The 19,770-nt window shown below is 42.5% G+C and overlaps 1 protein-coding gene across 2 annotated transcripts; it reads right to left on the reverse strand.

The window, feature by feature from the left end:
- Nucleotides 1–559: 559 nt before the first annotated feature.
- pde4a (phosphodiesterase 4A, cAMP-specific) lies at nucleotides 560–19,425 on the reverse strand. 2 transcript variants are annotated; one of them, XM_062438774.1, is made up of 15 exons: nucleotides 18,544–19,425; nucleotides 16,749–16,934; nucleotides 16,372–16,408; nucleotides 16,141–16,211; nucleotides 15,316–15,365; nucleotides 14,088–14,200; nucleotides 8,629–8,722; nucleotides 8,347–8,510; nucleotides 7,855–7,953; nucleotides 7,601–7,765; nucleotides 7,327–7,426; nucleotides 6,570–6,724; nucleotides 6,349–6,471; nucleotides 4,833–5,015; nucleotides 560–4,630 (listed from the first exon to the last, which is right to left on the reverse strand). In XM_062438774.1, exons 1-15 carry the CDS (start codon nucleotides 18,732–18,734, stop codon nucleotides 4,112–4,114), a joined length of 2,250 nt encoding a protein of 749 aa, XP_062294758.1. In that variant the 5' UTR covers nucleotides 18,735–19,425; the 3' UTR covers nucleotides 560–4,111. The 2 variants fall into 2 exon arrangements, with proteins under 2 accessions (XP_062294758.1, XP_062294759.1); XM_062438775.1 differs by lacking the exons at nucleotides 14,088–14,200; nucleotides 15,316–15,365; nucleotides 16,141–16,211; ... (1 more) ...; nucleotides 16,749–16,934; nucleotides 18,544–19,425 and adding an exon at nucleotides 11,210–11,313.
- Nucleotides 19,426–19,770: the final 345 nt, after the last annotated feature.

The raw sequence follows: 19,770 nt of genomic DNA on the forward strand, positions 1-19,770 counted from the left end.
TGTGGATTTTGATCTGTATCACTTACATTGGAAACACATTTGAAGGAGATCTTTTAATAGCCATTATGAGCAGGAGGAATGATTACAAGGACAACCTCTTTCAGGTGGCGCCTGACTGTTGTTTTTGACAGTACTCAAAAATTGTGAAGCTATCCTTTAATCAGATCATATATGATGTATAGGCTAATCAAGTTGTTTATTTCAGAAATAACTTTTTGTGCTAGATTTCACATAAAGTATTAGCCTCACAATTATACACAGTTAAACTAGGATGTATGCATGTTGGTACAACCTATACTGAGGCAAATAATGAGTCCAAATGTATCTTCTTCACAACAGAGCTTCAAGGGTAGACCTTTTGGGCCCCCCAAAAAGATCTGGCTGCAGTTTCCTAATTATAAGATGACACTACCAGCCCATTTGCTGATACATTAATAATATTAATAAAAACAGGTTAATAATTTGCTACCAGACCCCCTAAAACACCAGCATACAAGGAAATTGTAATGACAGCAAACATGACAATAGTGTAGCATTTAATATAAAAATCTTACTTTATTTGTATTTTTAACACACTTTACAGTACCGAACAGTGAAATAAAAGAAAAATATACTGATATACTATAATATTATTTTATATATAGATGTTTGCTTATTAAATGCATTTATTCACAAAATGACACCTCAGCTCTGTCAAGAGGAAAAACTTTCATAAAAATAATATAATAAAAAATAACTTGGACACATTTTACACATTACAGCAAGATCATTTACAAATATTACAATCATTTCATGTTGTTTTTTTCCCTTGAATAATCATCCTTACTTGTGAACAAACACATGAATTAAAGCCCAGAAAAAACTATTCTCAGAGGGAGTCAGTCTGTGACAACCTGACAGCAACTCACGATGGGAACCAGCAAGTTTGGCCACCATGAGAGGGACATTTAGGCTATCAGGCTGATTAAAGTTACTAAGAAAGAGAGGTGTTGATAGTACTAAAACGGCCAAGATAGATAAGGACACATTTATTTCCTTTGAACGTGTCACATCCTGTGTGACAATATGAGCTTACATTTGACTTTATAAGTCAAATAAATTAAATCTCACATGGACTAGTAATAGAGAATGACTAGTTTGTTTGATTATGCCTCTAGAAAGGGGTTAACTTTGACAACTGCACAATGAGGGTTTGTGATTTGGCCCAATGGATTATAATCAACAGGTGACTGCCAAAGACCAAACCACCAGCACAGACTGAACACGACTCGAAACACACTGTCTGCTTCAAAACCTGACGAAATAAAGTGCTGGTACAAATATATTTTTTATAAATACATGTGAACAATGAAAAAAATGTGACAAAATGTTAGCACAAGCAAGCAAGAACATAATCAGAATGAAACGGTGAGGATGTGGCCTGCAGTGCCTCGATGGTTCACTTCACAACCGTAAGTGGTTATTTATCAATCATTATGGATAAATTTATCATTTACAATCCAATATTACATTATTTACAAGAGTGGTAATGCTTATAGCTATATCATCAATACGTGATTCATTTTCCAGACCATCCACCAGAATGATATAAAAATAAACTGTACACAAACTGTTCAAAGAAAACACTTCCCGTGGTTTTCTTTTCATCATTTAAAAAGAATGGCAGCAATCAATCAATTGAATAATTTTCTTAATAAGAAACAATTGCTACAGTATCGTGTTTGTATGGCAATTAAATATTAATGTTTTTATAGCTTATGACATAACAAGAAGCCACAAAAACAAAAGCAAAATATTTAAAGTAAAAGGCCAATGCATATGGGAATCTTTTATTTATGTAACTGCAATAGTAATCCTGGATTCCCATTCCACCAGATGAAAGCCTGTGTGGTGGCCCCGCAGCTCTGCTCCATCCAGCGACAGAGCAGGTCAAACACACAGGCTCACGTTGCACCGAGCTGTGGTGTCTTCAGATAAGTTCAGTTACTGACCTGCAGAAACTTGCTCTTACCTTTCAAAAGAACCACAGACATGTTCTTTTATTTATATGTTTTTTTACCCTGTGAAAAACAAACACCTAAACAAACTGTGACCTATTTAAGCTGTGCTGATCAAATCCTGAACACCATTCAACAAAATGTGGTGATGCCAGTGAGTGGACAATGACACATATGAAGACATCTTTAGCATCCTTTCCCCTCTTTCTGTTTACTCACTCGCTTACTCTTGGCCACACAATCAGCCAGGCAGACAAACACATCGTACAACACATGCACTCCAATAAACTCCCATCGTGTCAACAATTCAGTATCTGGTCAGATTATTAAAAAAAAAAATAAAAAAAAAACCTTCCTTAATAATTCTAATTTCCTGCAAAATCTTAACTCCCATTGCTTATTCCTAGCTATAAGAATATTTTTACCCTCCTGATTAAAAAAACAACACATTCTTTATGTTGGTCAGACCACAGCAACAACATAACATCTAATTGGCAGCAATGTTTCCCTTTTCCCTCCAAATGCAATGCTTGATATATTGTGTATAGACACACTGATACTCACAGAAATAAGCATACAGACGTGATATAAATATACTAGGATATCTATTATATATCTTATAAATCTACATACTTGCAGGTATTTATCCTGCATCTGACATTAAGGCAAAAAAGCATCAAGGATAACAAAGATGATTAGGAACTGCCAGTCATCTTTTGGCCAAGTCACACTTCTTTCTCCTGACATTCTGCCTCCCTGATATTCTTATTCATCTGTGTTCCTTCAAATCACTTCACTGAAGTTTCTCATCGTGTACTTTGGTGAGAATTGTTGTGTATGAGGAGACATAAACACACAGTGCAAGTGGGCGTGAGATGGCGAGTGAAAATTTGTTCAGCCGATGAAATAATTCTGTATCCCGTCCAACGTATTTAGCAACTGTTAATTAGAAAATAGGCAAAACATATGCTTCAAAGCATCACATGGCTTATTTTCAGAAAGTTTTAAAAAATCATTCTAATAAGAAAAAAACATAAACTGGAAAGAGTCCACTGGTGGTTGTGGTGGCGGTTGTGATTGCTCTGCGTCTAGAGTTCTGAGTTATTATATTACCAGAAGAGCAACAAAGGAAGACTTACAGCTTAAAACATATCACCACAGAAACTGTACGTGTGAGATACACACCACAATACCATGAACAGTAAAGAGAGATCTTTAACAAGAGACAATCAAAAATGACAACAAAATCAGACACTCCTGTCCCACAATTCATTGCTTCACGACAGCTCCGTTCAGGAAGCTGGTGTTTCAGAAAGGCACCGAGCCATCTTGCACCAGTAGCACTCTCCTTGTAAAGGGAAAAAGGGGTATGGGACCCAGCGGTCCCTTCATCGCAGCATCTTCCTTTCCTTCGAAATCTTCCTCTCTTCCCCTCCGACTCTGTGGATTTTCTTATTTTTTCTTTCCGACAGAAATGGAAAAAAGGTCACCCGAACATGGAGCTTTTCTGAGGAGAACAGTATCTGTTGAGATTCTATTAAACATGAATTACTAATACTGACTGAACACTAGTTAATACTCCATTAAGAGATGGCTTTTTCCAAAGAGATTCATTACTGATCAATTTCCCTCATGTAAATGCACACATACAAACATACAGTCAGTTGTGTCTGTGTGTGTGCGTCTGCCTGTGCATTTGCAAGAAAGGAGTGGGGTACATATGCAATTATACTGTACTGCATGACAGATGCATGCATGTACACACATTGCATTAGTGTATTCTACATGACTTACTCCCAAGTGTTTGTGTGCCACTTCGTGTGTGTTTATGTGTGTGCATTCCAGTCCCAGAGTGCTACGCTGTCTTCAGTTGTCTCCTAAATTCCTCTTAGTCTAAAGTTCATCGTGAAATCCGTCGAAGGACTCGTCACTACTCCAAATCTACAGTTGCTGTGTAATTAACTTCTCTTTAAGCGATTTTAATTTATTCCCTTTTTGAAAAATATATTTAAAGGTCTGTATTGTCATTGCAGTCTTATTTGTTCTTGGTTTGGCCATTGAAAGAATGAACAAGATAATGCGTGCAAGTGAGGAGGGAGATACAGGAGCAGAACTCATGTATCTTCAGCTTGTGAAGAAGAATCTTCCTCTTCCTCTACAGGACTTGTGTCAGAAAGTCTCTCCTTTTCAGATCTCACCTCCAACTGATCTTTCAGCTCCTCCTCTTGGTCCTCCTCCACCTCCTCTTCCTCCATTGCCACTTCATCTTCCTCCTCTATAATGTCCTCATTTTCCTCCTCTGCCATTATGTCTTCCTCTTCCTCCTTTTTACCCTCCTCGTCTTCCCCCTGACTGCAGTCCTGTGCAACATGGTTTGGCGTAGGCTTGTCGCTTTCATCCCCCTGTTCTCTCTGAGAGCTGTCTTCGAGGGTAAGCTCAAACTGAAACTTGTCCATACAGGCATTCAGTTCCTTGTCCTGGCCCAGTGGAGGAGGCGAGGGACTTTGTGGAATAGTGCTCTGGTACCAGTCCCTGTTGTCCTCCAGAGTGTCCAGGATGTCCTGGGCATCGGGGTGTACCAGGTCGCCCCATGTCTCCCACAACGGATGGACAATATAGTCAATAAAGCCCACCTATGGTCAGAAGAGAAGAGTATGACTGACATCATATAAACAAGCACAGTGGTGTCATCTCCCTACAAATGAGCATTAAAAATGTATGATGAGTGCTGTGATCAGAGACGACAGATCACTCCCTGCACTGTAGTTATCACCCCACCTACAGCAGTCCAGTTGTGTGCAAAACCATATCCATACATCAGTGCTGATCATTTACCTGACTCTTTTCCACAGATGCTGTGTGTTTATCGCACATGGGACTGATCTCCATCCCTCGCTCTCTTTCTTTGTCTCCTTGCCTGAAGAACTCCTCCATGATTCTCTCCGTCCATTGTCGATACACAGCCAAGGGCTTTGTTGGATTGCTCAGGTCAGCACAGTGCACCATGTTCCTCAACACCTGCACAAACACACAGTCACATTTAACCCTCACCTGTGCATGCAAAGTTGTAAACACCATACACCATCCTCAATTTGCACATGCTTTAGGATCTGCCTTTAATCTGTCCTACTGGTCATCTGACCCCTCACTTTGAGCTTCAAACCCAGCCTTCTGATGACGTCTTTCACTTATATTATCTCCAAAAATTCAGTCCCCTGCCACTAAACCTACAAAACTCCCTTTTCCATTTCTAATCACAATTGTGTCACTTACTTTCACAAAAAAGTTTATTATATTCCAAAAACTGGAAAATTGTCTCTGGTAGAAGTTCTTTCTCTGTTCTCTCCATGACAAGATGCTAAAATGGTTAATCTAGTAACACCATCCTGTGGCTCTCTTGTCAATGTCAGTCATCATTTCTGTATACCTTCAGGTCACCACCACTATTTACCCCAATGAACAAGAACACTTCACGTCACTAATGTCCATAACGACTGATCAGTTTCATTTCTTTCCGAAACCTTTGAACCATAGAATTGTCATAAGACAACCTGTTGGGCAAAAATCAGTAAGTATTCGAGCTCCTCTCGTGATCTGTTTTTAAAAAAAACCTGCTCTCTAGCACTCTTGCAAACACTCTGTGTGGGATCTCTGTGTGAAAGCACTATTTCTCTTCTTCCTTATCATGGCCCTCTTAATGACAACTCAGATTCTTGCTTACTGTACCTCTTAATCTCCCAGTATGACACACAGGTCAAACACATTTCTGAATGCCTACCTGACATCATCAGATGGAAACATCCCAGTCCCTCAAACTCAACCTAAATAGTAAAATAGCAAAATCTTGCCTCACACAAGATCTCTCCTTTTATATTTACAGTATCCATAACACTGATAAACAAATCCAACATATATGCAATAGAGTGCCAGATCAGGTGCCACGCCACCACATGTATCTTATGGTTCAACCTTTTGTAATCCTCAAGCATGAAACATCTTTAAAAAAAGACTAACTAACTTTTCTTTAATCTGTACTGTATTGTCTTGGTCATCAAATAATAATACTGCTGAGAGAAAAAATGCAAAAAAGGCCTAGTCACGGTTATTGTCCGCTTCATATATGCAACATAGATAATACATGCCAATACATTTTGAGGAGCGACATGTGAGCTATGGCAGGAACACCATCCAATTTTAGCCAAATCAATTCTTTAAATCAGTTCATATGCGCAATGACAATGCATTACAGTTTTCAGCACTTTGAATTAACTAAATATGCCCTGCCAGTCCTTGTGCAGTGTTCAGTTGTTTTGTTAAACGGCTAAATTGATGATTGAAGATAAAGTCTCACCTGTATCCGATCAGTGTAATGGTCAAGCAGCAATACTCCAGAACTTGTCACTTTCTTGGTTTCCACCATAGTCTTGAGGTCTGCCAGCAAACTCATGTGTTTAGACATATCTGTTGCCAAAACCTGGGAAAGAAATTGAAATTAACATCATTAGTGACATGAAGAAGTGAGGAACGAAGATATGTTCGTCATACAGAAGCAGCGTGTTGACAAAGACTCACCATATCAATAACAAGTTTCCTCAGGCTCTGTCTCTGCCTCTTGCTGAGGTTTTGAAAGATGTCACAGTTGTCATCATGAAGCAGCTTGAAGCCCACAGCCAGGTGATGGTTCTCCAACACCGACTCGTCATTATACATCAGGGCTAGTTCTGAGTCTAAGGGAACCACAAAATAATACAGTCATTTCAGATATCCAAATCATTAGATGTATCTCAATCCTTAATAGGCTGTGTAGTATTATTACCTACCTTCCACTACTTTGCTAATTGATGAATAGTTACAGTACGTTTACATACAGAGTTGGCAAAAGACAAGAAATGTCGTCATTTACTTTTGAATAATTTATATCTTAACTAAACATACTGTAAGACATTCCCTGTGGGCATTGGTTACTACAGATTTGACACTTTTTGTGTGCCCCAGGGTAATTTTAATGTTTTCAGCTTCTTTTGTCTACTGTAAAACTCCACTGCTAGGATCTTAACTGCAGCAAATAAAGAAAATAACATTTAACCTTTCCTTGCATCCCCCCTCTGGCCTCCCATTGCTTTTAGAACTGATTTTGATACATGATAAACATTATTGATACTCTACTCTAAGGCTCTATATTATTTTACCTGACGATGCTCTTATATTTCATTCTTTTATGTTGTAATGTTTTGTGTGGAAAGCTACTTAAAGTGTGTCAATAATTCATAGGCTATGCTGATCCTTGTAACTTAAAGCCAGTGTGATTCTTAATCTTGTCTCGACTCACTGGTGTTGATGAGGAATTGGTTGGACACTCCTGGGTGGTCCACATCATGGATGGCAGCGGCAAATAACGCAGCTAGTATTTCTAGATCAGTGAACACAGCCTGTCAGAGAGCGTTGAAAGAGAAGAGTGGGGGGAAAAAAACAGTTATCAGTTAAACCACAGCGTACAACACACCGTCGACATCTGTCTTCTCTGTAGAGACCATGTGTGATATATAACGAGGTCTTTAAAAATGTGTATGGTATTTGCAGTAATGCTTTAAAGAGGTATTTACATCTAGAGCTGGTGTGGACAGTAGTACATGAGTAGATTGAGTGACATCTGCAGCGTGGAGGCTGTTGTGGTAGGCCACATTGGCATGGTAGTGGTCCTCCAGGGTCATCACATAGGTGACAAATGTATCCACAGGGATCCGAAAGGTCTTCAGTAGATCTCTTTCCTGCCACAGACAGTTCACAGTGAGTTATGGTCACAAATAACTCATGCTATATAATCCCATTATTGAAGTAGAGTCTCTCCCTCTCTCACCTGGAAGATGGCAAACATAATGCAGCTGAGGGGTCGATTATTAGAGAACTCTGCCACACGAAAGATATTAAGGCCCCACTTGTTCAAGTCGTTCAGCTCCTGAGGGCAAAGCACACAGCATTACAACACACGTCAGTGCAACAATCCAAAAGTTCATCCCCCATCTTAATTCCACCCACAAAGGTGCTTGATGTTATAACAGTGTTTTCTTTTGATTAAAATTGTAAGATTAGTCAAAAAACTTGCATCATGTAACATGTTTTATGGTTATCCAGGCTGTAGAGACACAGGCTTTTCCTCTTATGCAATACAGCCTTGCTCTGATTCTGAGGGACCAATCTCAAAAACAAATGCTTTCTGATTTCAGACTTGTTTGTAGTTATATTATATTTAGAGAGCAGTGACAGGAAATACATGTAGCCTGTTCTCTCGTGATTATGTTCATATATGTGCAGTAGGTATCATCTTGGAGCTGCTTTTCCATCTGTTTACCCTGGCTAATGCATCCTCGTGTTCAGTCTTCACGCCGAAGCGAGGCAAGGTGGAGTTGGAAAGGCTGGAACTGTGCGTGAGCTTCTTCACACCACTGATGTGACACATGGGCTTCTCCATCTCCCTCAAGGTAGGGGACGGGATCTCCACATCGTTCTGCTTATCTGGGGTGGGGGGGTCAACAGTCAAAGGTCAGCAGAGATGGAGCTCTATTAAAAGTTGTTCTTGAACTGGGTCAAAGCTGTAGTGGTTAGTCATAACTGGATGGCAGGTTTGTTTTACCTAGAAAGGTAGTGGAGATGTATTCTGACACCTGGTTCCCTGAGCGACTCATCTCTGACAAATGGGACAGCTCCCTGTTCAACATCCTCTTGAACTGTGGGAGGACAGACAGGAACAGAAAGTGAATAACTTCATTAGTAGTTCTAAAGCAGATGAAGGTTGCTGACATATCAAAAAATACATACAAATCTAAATGTGGGGACTGCAGTCTCATATACCTCCAGAATTGTTAACATTGTCTTTTTGATTGCATTTTCACTGATACATAACAAGAAAACATTCCTGTGAGTCAAATATGAGAAAATAAATTATCACCCTCAATCTGGCTTCATTCACTAAAGGGTGACAAAATCAATTATGAATCATGACTTTTCTTTTTCTCAGATGAGAACATACTGTTCAATACCCCAATTCAGTGTGCTTGCATTTTAAGTGTCATGTATTGATATGCTGCAGTAATATGGCAGGTTTATCCACTTTGCTGCGACAGTCACATGTTATGCAGCAATCGGCTGCTCTGCAGGTTCCTCATATACACAGGCGGATGTGTTTAAGTCGCACACATATGCATCATCCATGCAGACAGAAAACAGGCACTGTTCCCACTGTCCTCTCAGTTTCATATAATTTCTTATTTACAAAGATTTAGATGGGTTTTTTGGGATGTAAAGACACCAAACCTTGGTAGTCATGTGCGACAGTCTGTGTCCTACTGACTGATCTTTCACACATAACAATCTCCATGGCAACCGGAGTGGTTGCCGTAGCAACTGCCTCCTCACAGTCAGTCCTTCAGCTTGATGTGAGAGCGGTGGCTGCTTGGGTGACAATCTGAGGGAGTAGGCAGGTGTCTCTGACCTTTACCAAGGTCAACCCTCCCTTCCTCTGCTGTCTCCCTCTCTACCTCTCTCTCTTGCTTATATCTGCTCCTCCCTCCCTCTCGAGGTAAACAACACTCTCCACTACTGCCCTCCAGCCCCAAAATCCTCCTCTCTCGCAGGTTTCACTTTGCCACCCATCTATTTCATACACATGCATTTCCACCATCTTTCACTCTCAGTTGTTTCTTTTTTGCCACCCATCCCATCCAGCAAGGCTCTTGCTAAACGATAGGCCAAGCAAATAGGTACTCTGAAAGCAAATTGTAGAAGCTGTCATGCAGAATCAGTCATCAGGAAAGGTAGTCAAGCCCAGTGGCACACTTGTGTGGCTCGGCCGAAACCTCCTCCCCTCTCTCTCGCTTTCTCTCGTTCTTTCCTTCCCTAATGCTGTAACGCTGAGTCATAGCTGCCAACCAACACTTCCAGTCCGAGTGCCAGGACAAACAACACTCTTCCTCTGACACTGACTAATGAGGCAAACATGCAAATGCCGCACAGACATGACCATGAACACACACACAATCACATACACCTGCATGTCTGATGGACCCAGGAGGGCATTATCTCTCCTAACTGTCTACGATCATGAGTAGCACAAATAAGAATGCACCCACACGTGCAAAATGCAACCTTCCACTGAACTATAACCTGTAGATTTAATTGATTCAAACTGAAAACATGACAGCAGTAAATCATATAACCCGAACATGCTCAATGTCGTTTAATTTTTTTTTTTAAACAGTAAAGACAAAAATCCATTGTGTTTTGTCAACACATGGGAAGGATACCACATGAGATGCAAACCTAAAACCTCCCACTATGTCTTACTTCCATATATTTTTTATGGATTTGTCATGTTGGCACACCTGAAGAACACTGGAACAAAAGGAAACAGTGCTGAGACAATAAGCATTGTCCTTCACTGGCAATACATTTGACTTCTGTGTGTGTGTGTGTGTGTGTGTGTGTGTGTGTGTGTGTGTGTGTGTGTGTGTGTGTGTGTGTGTGTGTGTGTGTGTGTGTGTGTGTGTGTGTGTGTGTGTGTGTGTGTGTGACTGTGTGCGTGTGTTGAGGCCAGCCTCAGGCAAGCAGAGCAGAGAAACAGGGATGTGGGACGCAGGTGTGGAGGATAGAAACGGACATTATGTGACACTGCAAAGTACCTGCAGTAAAGACGACTGGACTGCTTATCACAAAGCTATTTCTTAAATTTTAGGCATCTAGATATATTCTCTAAGGACAGAAATGTAGACTGGAAGGCTGAAGAATATGAGTGATATTGTCTTTTTGTTTACAAGTGCTGCTGCAAGTTAAACTCTGTACCTTCATCACATTCGCCTTCAGTGGATTTGTGTATAAATTATGTAGAGGAACAGAAAACATAAACACATAACAGTAATGTGCCTTACATTTTCTTGCAAAGCCACTGTTAAATCCACAACTTCTTCCTCCACCACAATCATACATAAGTAATCTACATGTAACACATTGTAAAATTGTAGCTTATAAACACATAACATTCACACACTTACACTACGACTGTTGGATGAGAAACACACTCATAAGAACATGGAGTTAGCAGTAGATGAGTTGTTAATACATGCACAGATGTAACAGTAACACTTGAAGAGTCCACAGCATCTATCCAAGATGGCCACTGCCAGGCCTTGTTTGCCCTCTGCAAGCTACCCGAACCCTACCTGGTCCCACCAGCCGATGAGCCAGGGCCTGGAGCAGGTCTCACAGAACAGGTCCACAAAGGGTGTCCTGCGCTCTGCCGCCGTCCCACCCCCCTCCAGGACCCCTCCAGCAGCCGCACCAAGGTCCAGCTCTGCCCCTGCCCTCCCCTGCAGGGGGCTGTAGCTGGAGGAGCGGGGCAGCCTGTAGCCCCCTGGTACAGGCGAGGGGCAGGGGGACGGCGCGGGGTCAATGGCCTCCACCACACCCATGTTGAGGGTGACAGGGGGTTTGGGCCGATGGCACAGGCAGGAGGTGCGGTAGTGGAGCGGGGTGGGGGCACTGCAGTTGCCCCAGTGGCATGAGGGCGTCGTCAGGGTGTGTGTGGAGAGGCCACAGCCAGGCAAGCCGGGACACTCCAGAGTGACAGCTGCCCCAAGAGGGGGGCGAAGGAATGGGGGAAGGGGGTGAGGGAAGGGGTTGCTGGTGCAGACTGTCCTTGCCTACATGCAGCACCCCAAAGAAGGCCACCCAGTCAGTCCAGAGTAAGGCTCCAGCCTCAGTTTGGTCCAAAGATGTGGGTCCCCCTGATGGGCAGACCAGGAGCCCCCTGGATCTGGCAGCTGTGGAGACTACATCTCATCCCATTTGCTGAGCAGACTGACCCAAATCTACAGTCACTGCAGGGCAGAGGTAGAAGGGAGCCGAAAGAGGGAAGATGGAGGGAAACAGAGAGGGAGAGAGAGCGAGGGACCGTCTGAAGGGCACAGAGAGGAGCCTATTGAGGAGATGAGTGGGAATGTGAGAGAGATGTAAACGAAAAAATGTTGCTGTGAGAGCTGAGCTGCTTGACACACAGAAATAAAAAAATTAGATGACGGAGTTGAGAGGAATGGACAGATGGTGACGGCAGGACAGAAAGATGACCGTAGTATTAAACAATGGAAGTAAAGGGAGCTTGGATGACAGCAGGAACATTGGGGAAGGGAAATGGGGGAACAGATGATAACAGCAAGAGAAAAACAAGGATGGAAAAGGAGAGAGAGGGAGAGAGAGAAAGAGACAGAGAGGGATGCAGGCAGGCCTGTGGCAGACAGTCAGGCTGAAGAATCACACCAGAGCCATGGTCTGGAAAAACAGGCTCCTTCTCCCTGCGTCGACTGCCCCTCCCCCACGGTACAGATCCAGAGGCCCGGCCCAGTCCTACCGATGCATCAACCCGTCTGTGCCGTCTCACACTGATCCCAGCAACACACACTCAGTCCACAGTCAGTCAGACAGCCTCCTGATAGCTCCGTAGCCCAGTCCCCTGCTCCAAGTCAATCCATGCCTTGGCTGGCCAAAATGCCAGAGGTCTAATCCTGCCGCTTTAGGCTGCCATTCCTCCTCCAATGCTCTGCCTCTTGCGCCATTTCCCTGGATGCTGTAGACAGCTCTCGCAAGCTAATCAGGCAGTGTGGCTGCAGGCGCGTGCATGAGTGTGTGTGTGCCTGTGCTTGCTTCAGCTCGAAGCCTGAGTGCGCATGTGCATCAAGACAGCATGTACGTCTGTCGGAAATGTGTGTGAGCGAGGGTGTGAGTAAGGGTGAGAGACTGAGTGGGAATATTCATGCGTGTACTTCCATGTTGGCACAGTGTGGAGGATTTCTGTAGCTTAGTTGCGGCTGATAAAAGGTAGCAACATATTCACAGAGACTCTGTTTACCCCAGGAGACTTCTCTCTGCACATTGTACATGCACACACATACATGTACATACAGATATACATACACAAATGATGTCCTTGCTGCACTCTCCTGTTATCTTTCCCTCAGTCTTTTCATCATAAGCTTGACTGATTATAAACATGGAAGAACTCTGTCAATTAATTAACAGTGAAGTGCAACATGGGAGGAATTTCTGGAATAAAACAAAGAAGGTACATGGTGCTGTCTCTTTAAGACAGAACACTATTGAAGGAGCATTGCCTCTCTTTCATTGGTTGTTGCCCAAACCACATGGCTTGTGGTCAGAGTGGCAAGCCAATGACTAAAAGGGATGGGCAGACCCTGCTGCTGTTCGATAGCAACCAAGGTTACAGCAGAGACATCAGCATCAGGACCCGTACCCCCTCCCTCTCATGTCCTCCCCACCCACAGACCATCACCCTCCCTCCCTTCTCTCTCCCTATCTCTCTCTGTCCCGTGCCCCCACAAATAGAAATGCATGCATGCTTAAGAAGCCTGTCCATGTGAACATATACAGGCATAGAGATGTAGTAATGAAAAATGCACACTAGACCACAATTCAATGCAACCCAGCTGCATTTCTTGTAGTTATAAACACAAGCGCTTAACTACACGTCAATAATGCATGTTAGTTTAGTTTAAGAAATGCCATAAAAACCCAAAGAGGTGGTTCACCACATATGTGGTGGAGCCCACATTAATGATTCATCGATACAATTACCACATGATTGCAAGAAAAACGCAGTAAAGAAATATTCTAAGCCTCTTTTTCACAACTGTCTTCAGCAGATGATGATTTCACAATATAATGTGAAGTTTACATGTGACAGGTATTAGAGAAGGTTGGAAAAGCCCAGTGTGGGCTTTCACAACACCAATGCTTTGTTCTTAAACCTATAAAGAGTAGGTCTCACATACAGATCTTCAATCCAATAATTCACCTGTACAGAGCCTACGCTTTGACACAACATCAGACACAGTGGTGAATTTTGTACGCTGTGTTGTACAGTTACAAACCAAAAATCATAAATTCTCATGGCGTGGTGAGTCATCCTTGTGAACCATGAAATACACAGTTAATATGTAGTTCATCAAGAAGGTTGGATCCATACTGAGTTAATGTTGGGGTAGAAGAAAAGTGAATGCACATGTTTGTGTGCGAACATGTGTGTACCTTGTTGGAGGCCATCTCGCTCACTGAGCGGTGGGTCTGAACGGTCTCCAGCTGGTCCAGACACCAGTCCAACTCCTCCAGAGTCTCCCGAGCCATCTGCTGGTATGTCTCCTCTGGGAAGGACACACACATAGACAATATATTAACCTGCAGTAGAGAAAATGTATTTAAAGTGATTAGTGGTTGTTAAGGTGCCGTCCTGTAGCTCCATAAGCAGACACTAACTGGAATTTACATACTTAGAGTTAAAAGGAAGAAGTATCCCACCTTTGTTGCTGTTTCTTCAATTTTTTCCCCCATTAAAGTTTTTTTGGCAGGAGTTTTTACATAGTCGAATAAAGGATATTTTATGCTGTACAGATTGTAACGGCCCGTAATTTGTGAATTTTAAAAAACTGGCCGAAGTTTGCAACCTATGATAAATATATGCGTTTTTTTTGCTGCCTCAACTAAAACAGTTTCAGTAAGTAATCCAAATGTACAAAACAGCTCTTCTACAAAAATTCAAAACATAGGATATACTTTCAATCAGAAATTGATTGACAGGTCTTTTTATGACAAGTGAATCTGAGCAGTGTGTGTTTTCTGAGGCATTTCTCATTCTTGTATATCAGTAATATTTGTAAATATTTTGAATTATTATCAAGTGAGTAACTCAGAAATTAAAATATTTAGTCTGTAAGTCACTTCTAATTCATACTTATATGGTTAAAGAATTACTGACGGGGCCTTTAATATTAAAAATGTTTGGTGAGAAACTAAACATGGATGCTAGGCACTTTTAAACATCAAAGCCTACAGGGTAAATTAAAAGGTGGTCCTTGTTGGTCATCATGCCCTCTACAAATACAAAGCAGGTTGCATTTCCTCTCAGTTTCAGTGCAGTGAGTGTAAACTTGTCTGGGGAGGGGAGTGATATTTTATGCATTGGTGTATAAAAAGAGATTAAACTTTCTTCTCATGAGCTTTGTATTTTCTTGACCCTCATATCATTCATAGTCATATCATTGTATGCTAAGTAGTTTCATTATCTAACATCTATCCAGTCCCATGAAATACATGTTATTAAACAATTCCTCGATAGTAGGCACATGATTTTTCTGTGATATTCTTCAGTCATTTTTATTACTGCTGATGGATTTGGTGAGTGTGGAAGCCTTTGTGACCTTAAAGCCTTGAGAGGAGACTGGGAGGGAGGGACTCGGAGTTTTAATTAGCTGAAACATACCAGAGAGTGTAGCTTGGGGAACAGTGGGTTGGCTTGTCACTGGTGACCTCCTGTGGACAAACACATTATTACATCAGAGGGAGAACGACACGCTGCTGCCCCCTGCTGGGGTTGAGCATACTCAGCATTACAGCACGAGGCAACAAAAGGCTTGGCTCACATAGGTGATATAACTATTTGTATGTATATTATTCATTTATACGCCCCTAAAGAGTGACAAATGGAAGAGTGCATGACTGTATTGAAATGTCTTTTAATACTGAATAACTCTGCAATGTGAGAATTTGTTTAAGTGCTTAAAAATTCCAAAAGTATCAAGTATGCAAAAATAGTCAAAGACAAAGCCTGAGCTCTGCTCTTCTTTCGAATAGCCATCATAGCTTTATAATTGTACAGTGAGGGAGCCATTTTCAGGGCACAACACTGCATAATTATATATGCTGATAATTCAGTGGTGCATTGCTTTATATATCATATTGATGTGGAGCTAAAAGCTTGCCAACTCAAGCTCCCTCTGTCTACTGCGTTAAAAAGGAGAATAATTTTGGTGCTATTGACCATCTCCATCATCTGGATACAGAGTCAGGGACATACATTTGAGGCACAGTTTTTCTCTGCACTCAGTCAGCAAAACAAGCTGGAGAAATATCATATTTTCCTTGAGCATAGTCTGATAATCATGAACTGGTTAATTATGATGGCAAATGTTTTCCCCCATGGGGCCAAGGAAAAGGAGACATTAGCAAACACACACTGCAAACTAAGCAGGCAGTCATGACGAGTGTAAGTGGGGGGGGAGGGGTGTCATGACAGTATGATACTGACTTGTTAGTGGGTGTTGTGACATTGGCGAGGATGGTGAAGTTGCTTCTTACAGTTCGTAGGCTGGCCAACACCTGGGGATAGATGGACAGCGTAGGAGGAGGAGGGGGGGGGGGGGGGGCGAGGGAGGGGAGGAGGGAGCGGGTGGGACAAGTTCACTGCACTAATTAGCAACCTTTTCTAGTCATTTACAGCAATTAGACATGTCAGACGACACGCGCAAGGAAAACATACCTGAGCGAAAGGGGTGACGATCATGTCTTCAGCGTGCCTGCAGGATAAAAGATGAAAACAAGAAGTGGAGAGTGAGATAAATGTGAGTGTTTCAGGCAGCTGAGGCTCTCAGTATCACAGTTTATATGAGAGGCTGTATCTGTGAGCTGGATGTTTACAGAAGACCTGTGTGGATCTAAACAGAGAAATAGTCGTGAAATTCACTAATGGAAGGTTTTGGGAGGTTGATAACCGAAAGACAAGCCAGGAAACAGAGCACAACAGAGGATTCATCATGATTTAATTAGCATGATGCTTGCATAATTATAATCATAACCGTTGATGTGATGATTGGGATAATGTGCAGTTACTGGGGAGGGTTATGTCTTCATGCTTACCCCTCACTGTTGATGGAGGAGTTGCGTGACATGGTTTTGGGGGACGTGTCATAGTCGGAGTCTGAGCGGTATAGGAAGGACTCCCTGCGCTGGCTCTGGGGGAAAGAAGGGTGGAGCACCAACCCAGGACTCGCCTGCGAATCCATGGGACTGCGGCCTGGAGAGGGACCATTCTCTGAATCGAAGCTGAAAGGTTGAAGAGAAAACAGGGAGGAAGATAGTTTTACAGGTCATACATTGAGTTTACATGATTTTATAGCTGCTATTCTTATCTGTTAGTGACACCAAAAAGTGTGAAGTTAAGTGTAACCACCCAAGCAGTCAGCCCTATTTTAGTGTATCTGGTTTTTTAGAGAGGAAGTTGAAGGAAGAGTGATGTGACAGAGGCTACAGCATGTGACTGTGTGCTGTTGGATTGGCAGACTGCCACAGGGCTGCCCTGAGAAAAACAGTTTACTGACAGGTCAGATTCAGATCTCTTTTAGACCCAAAGGATTAAAACTAAATTTTAACTGATTAAGACGACCAAGCCTGCACATTATCATCTCCTTACAGTTATCATCAGCAAGAAGAAAAGAAAAATAGACAAAGTGGACACTAGATATGTAATATCCCAAACAAAAATATTGTTGCAGTGATAAGGATTGAACTTCGGACATTTATAGTCCTGTTAAGCAATGTCTGCCTTTTCCCCTCAGTTTGAGAGTCAGACACAGCATCTCTCTGCACTGCTTCAAGCAGGCACATTGCTGATATACATTACACCCAAAACATGAGGCTGAAACTAATCTGCCAGTTCCATTCAAAGGCGTGCTTTGCCAAAGGGGACACAGCAACACACTTCTCAGGTTGCACTCTTCTCCTTTTCCCCAACACCCGCAATCATGAGGCAGCTACACCGCCCTTGAGAAAGCTACTCCGACTGACTTTGTCTGTTCTGATGAGAGAAGATTTGCAGCATCTTGCAGCTAAGAGATGAAGTCAGTATTGATTGAAAACGGGGTTTAAAGGCCAGCATTATATAATAAGAATATTATAGGCAATTTTATTGTGGCAGTATACATGGATACCAATTTTTACGACAATACTTACGTAAAGTATGCTGCTTGAATTGTTATCAGGTTTGTTAGACACTAAAACAACTACAACACTTCCACTTTCAGGCTGCAGTCAAATGTTGGGATGGCAAGGACAGATAAGGAAACAGATTGGCTTTAGCTGCTGCATCTATTTTTAATGTAGGATAACCTTTATCTCCACAACACCTCTCCACTTCTCAAACTTTTGTTGTCAACACAGTCATGTATGGCTTTCAGCTTAACTTCTAAAATTGAGTGTGAAGTGTGATATTTTTAGAATTTCTAAATTGGCCAATTAGAAGGCCATTTCTTTCTCCACAAGGCTTTGTGAATGTGGATACAGATCTAATTACCATTGAACAAGTTCCCCCAGTAATGAAAAAACACATCAAAAATGTCTGCCAGGCGGATGCTCCACAAGCTGCATGTGCTAATCCCTGTTTTTCTGCAAACTTTGAGAGTAATTATGAGCGTTCTGTATTCTGAATTCAGCACTTTCTAAAACCTAATCCATCTGTCGAGCATGTACATGGAATAATTTACTACAAAATCTTTTAAAGTAAATCGCATTACAGTCAAATTGCACAAATGGTTTTAATACTCACACCTCACCTGAGTTGCTTGTGAACAATTTCAAATCACTACAGTTGCTTGCTTAATGGAACAAAGACAGGTTAGTGAGAACTGTGGGCCAAATTAAAGATCAGTGGCTGTACCTGCATTTACACTGAGATGAGCGTCTGTTCTGAATACTGCGGTTCAGTTTCATACGGCGAAAAAAAGTAGAGCCCCCGTGTTCACGAGACTGATCGACCGGTGACACAGGTGAGGTGAGGCAGGGCGCAGGAGGTGGACCCTCATGACTCTCCCACAACCTCAGCTGTCGTGTCAGCTTCCTATGACTCATTGCTGCCAGCTCTGGCCCTGGTGTAGCCGACCAGTTAAAGAAAACTCCCCCAGACTCCACTTAAAACTGGTTGTCTCGCTGTGCGTGGCTGTCTCCTTCCCACGTAGTCCCCCTCATCTACTTTTTAGCGCGTTGACTCACGTCTCAGGCAGACAGAAGCACAGCACCTGCCGTACGTGGTGCAAACTGTTCTCAATCCAAAGAAGGGATCTAATAACAAGGCCTGATCCTCCCTTTAGTCCTGCTCTCCCATTTGCTTCATGCCAGTAGAGTCAAAGTGCATCAACATGCATATCCTGTGTTGTGATCCTCAAACTCCAGTCCCCTCTCTTTTCACATCCTCAGTTTGTTGCCCAGGAATTATGCAAGTCTACTTAATCCTTGCCTGTGCAGGTTTGTTTAAGGTTTGTCTTTTCTGCAACCTCTTCGTGTCTGAGCAAGCCCCACAGAGAAGAGCTCTTCTGATATTTCACCACCTCAGCTCCGCTTGATTCCCAATGGTGCTGCTGGGACCGGCCAGCCCAAACCGGACCTTTGTGCCCTTCTGGTATTCACGTTGCCATGGCTACCGTCGCACATTTACAACCCTCAGGGGTACCCAAGCTGCAGGAACAACCAAGGGACCTGTGATGATCTCTCTTAATTTCCTGATTAGCCAGCTTTTCGCCCTTCACGTTGTTGTATCTGTGACTTTTTCTCTCCTTCCCCCACCTCCCCTACAGCAAGCATGTGCTCTCACTATCCTTTCTCGCTGCTCACAGTTCCTCTGCAGCAACAGGAAGACTGATAAGTAAGAGTAACAGACCACAGGCGCCAGAATAGAGCAACACACAGAGCCTGTGTAACGGGAATTTGAAGAGGCAACTGAAAACAACCCAATTTGAGAAGGAGAAAAAAGAGGGAAAAAAAGTCAAGGGGAAAGGGGTTGACTCATACCCCTGTGTAAATGTTTACACGTTCCACTAAAGAGCATGGAGGCTTGTGCCCAAAACATTTTGTATTTTGACATCAACAGCCTCGCTCACCAACAGCACTT

This window comes from Scomber scombrus, chromosome 18, assembly GCF_963691925.1.
Source record: "Scomber scombrus chromosome 18, fScoSco1.1, whole genome shotgun sequence".
Taxonomy (NCBI): domain Eukaryota; kingdom Metazoa; phylum Chordata; class Actinopteri; order Scombriformes; family Scombridae; genus Scomber; species Scomber scombrus.

Bases quoted from the DNA above. Each gene is read 5' to 3' on its own strand.
- pde4a (XM_062438774.1), bottom strand. From the start codon at position 18,734: ATGAGTCATAGGAAGCTGACACGACAGCTGAGGTTGTGGGAGAGTCAT. The intron at 16,935-18,543 runs GTACAGCCACTG...TCAACCTTTCAG, and splicing joins TCATCTCAGTGTAAATGCAG to CTTCGATTCAGAGAATGGTC. The intron at 7,954-8,346 runs GTAAACAGATGG...CTTTGCCCTCAG, and splicing joins ACGAGGATGCATTAGCCAGG to GAGCTGAACGACTTGAACAA.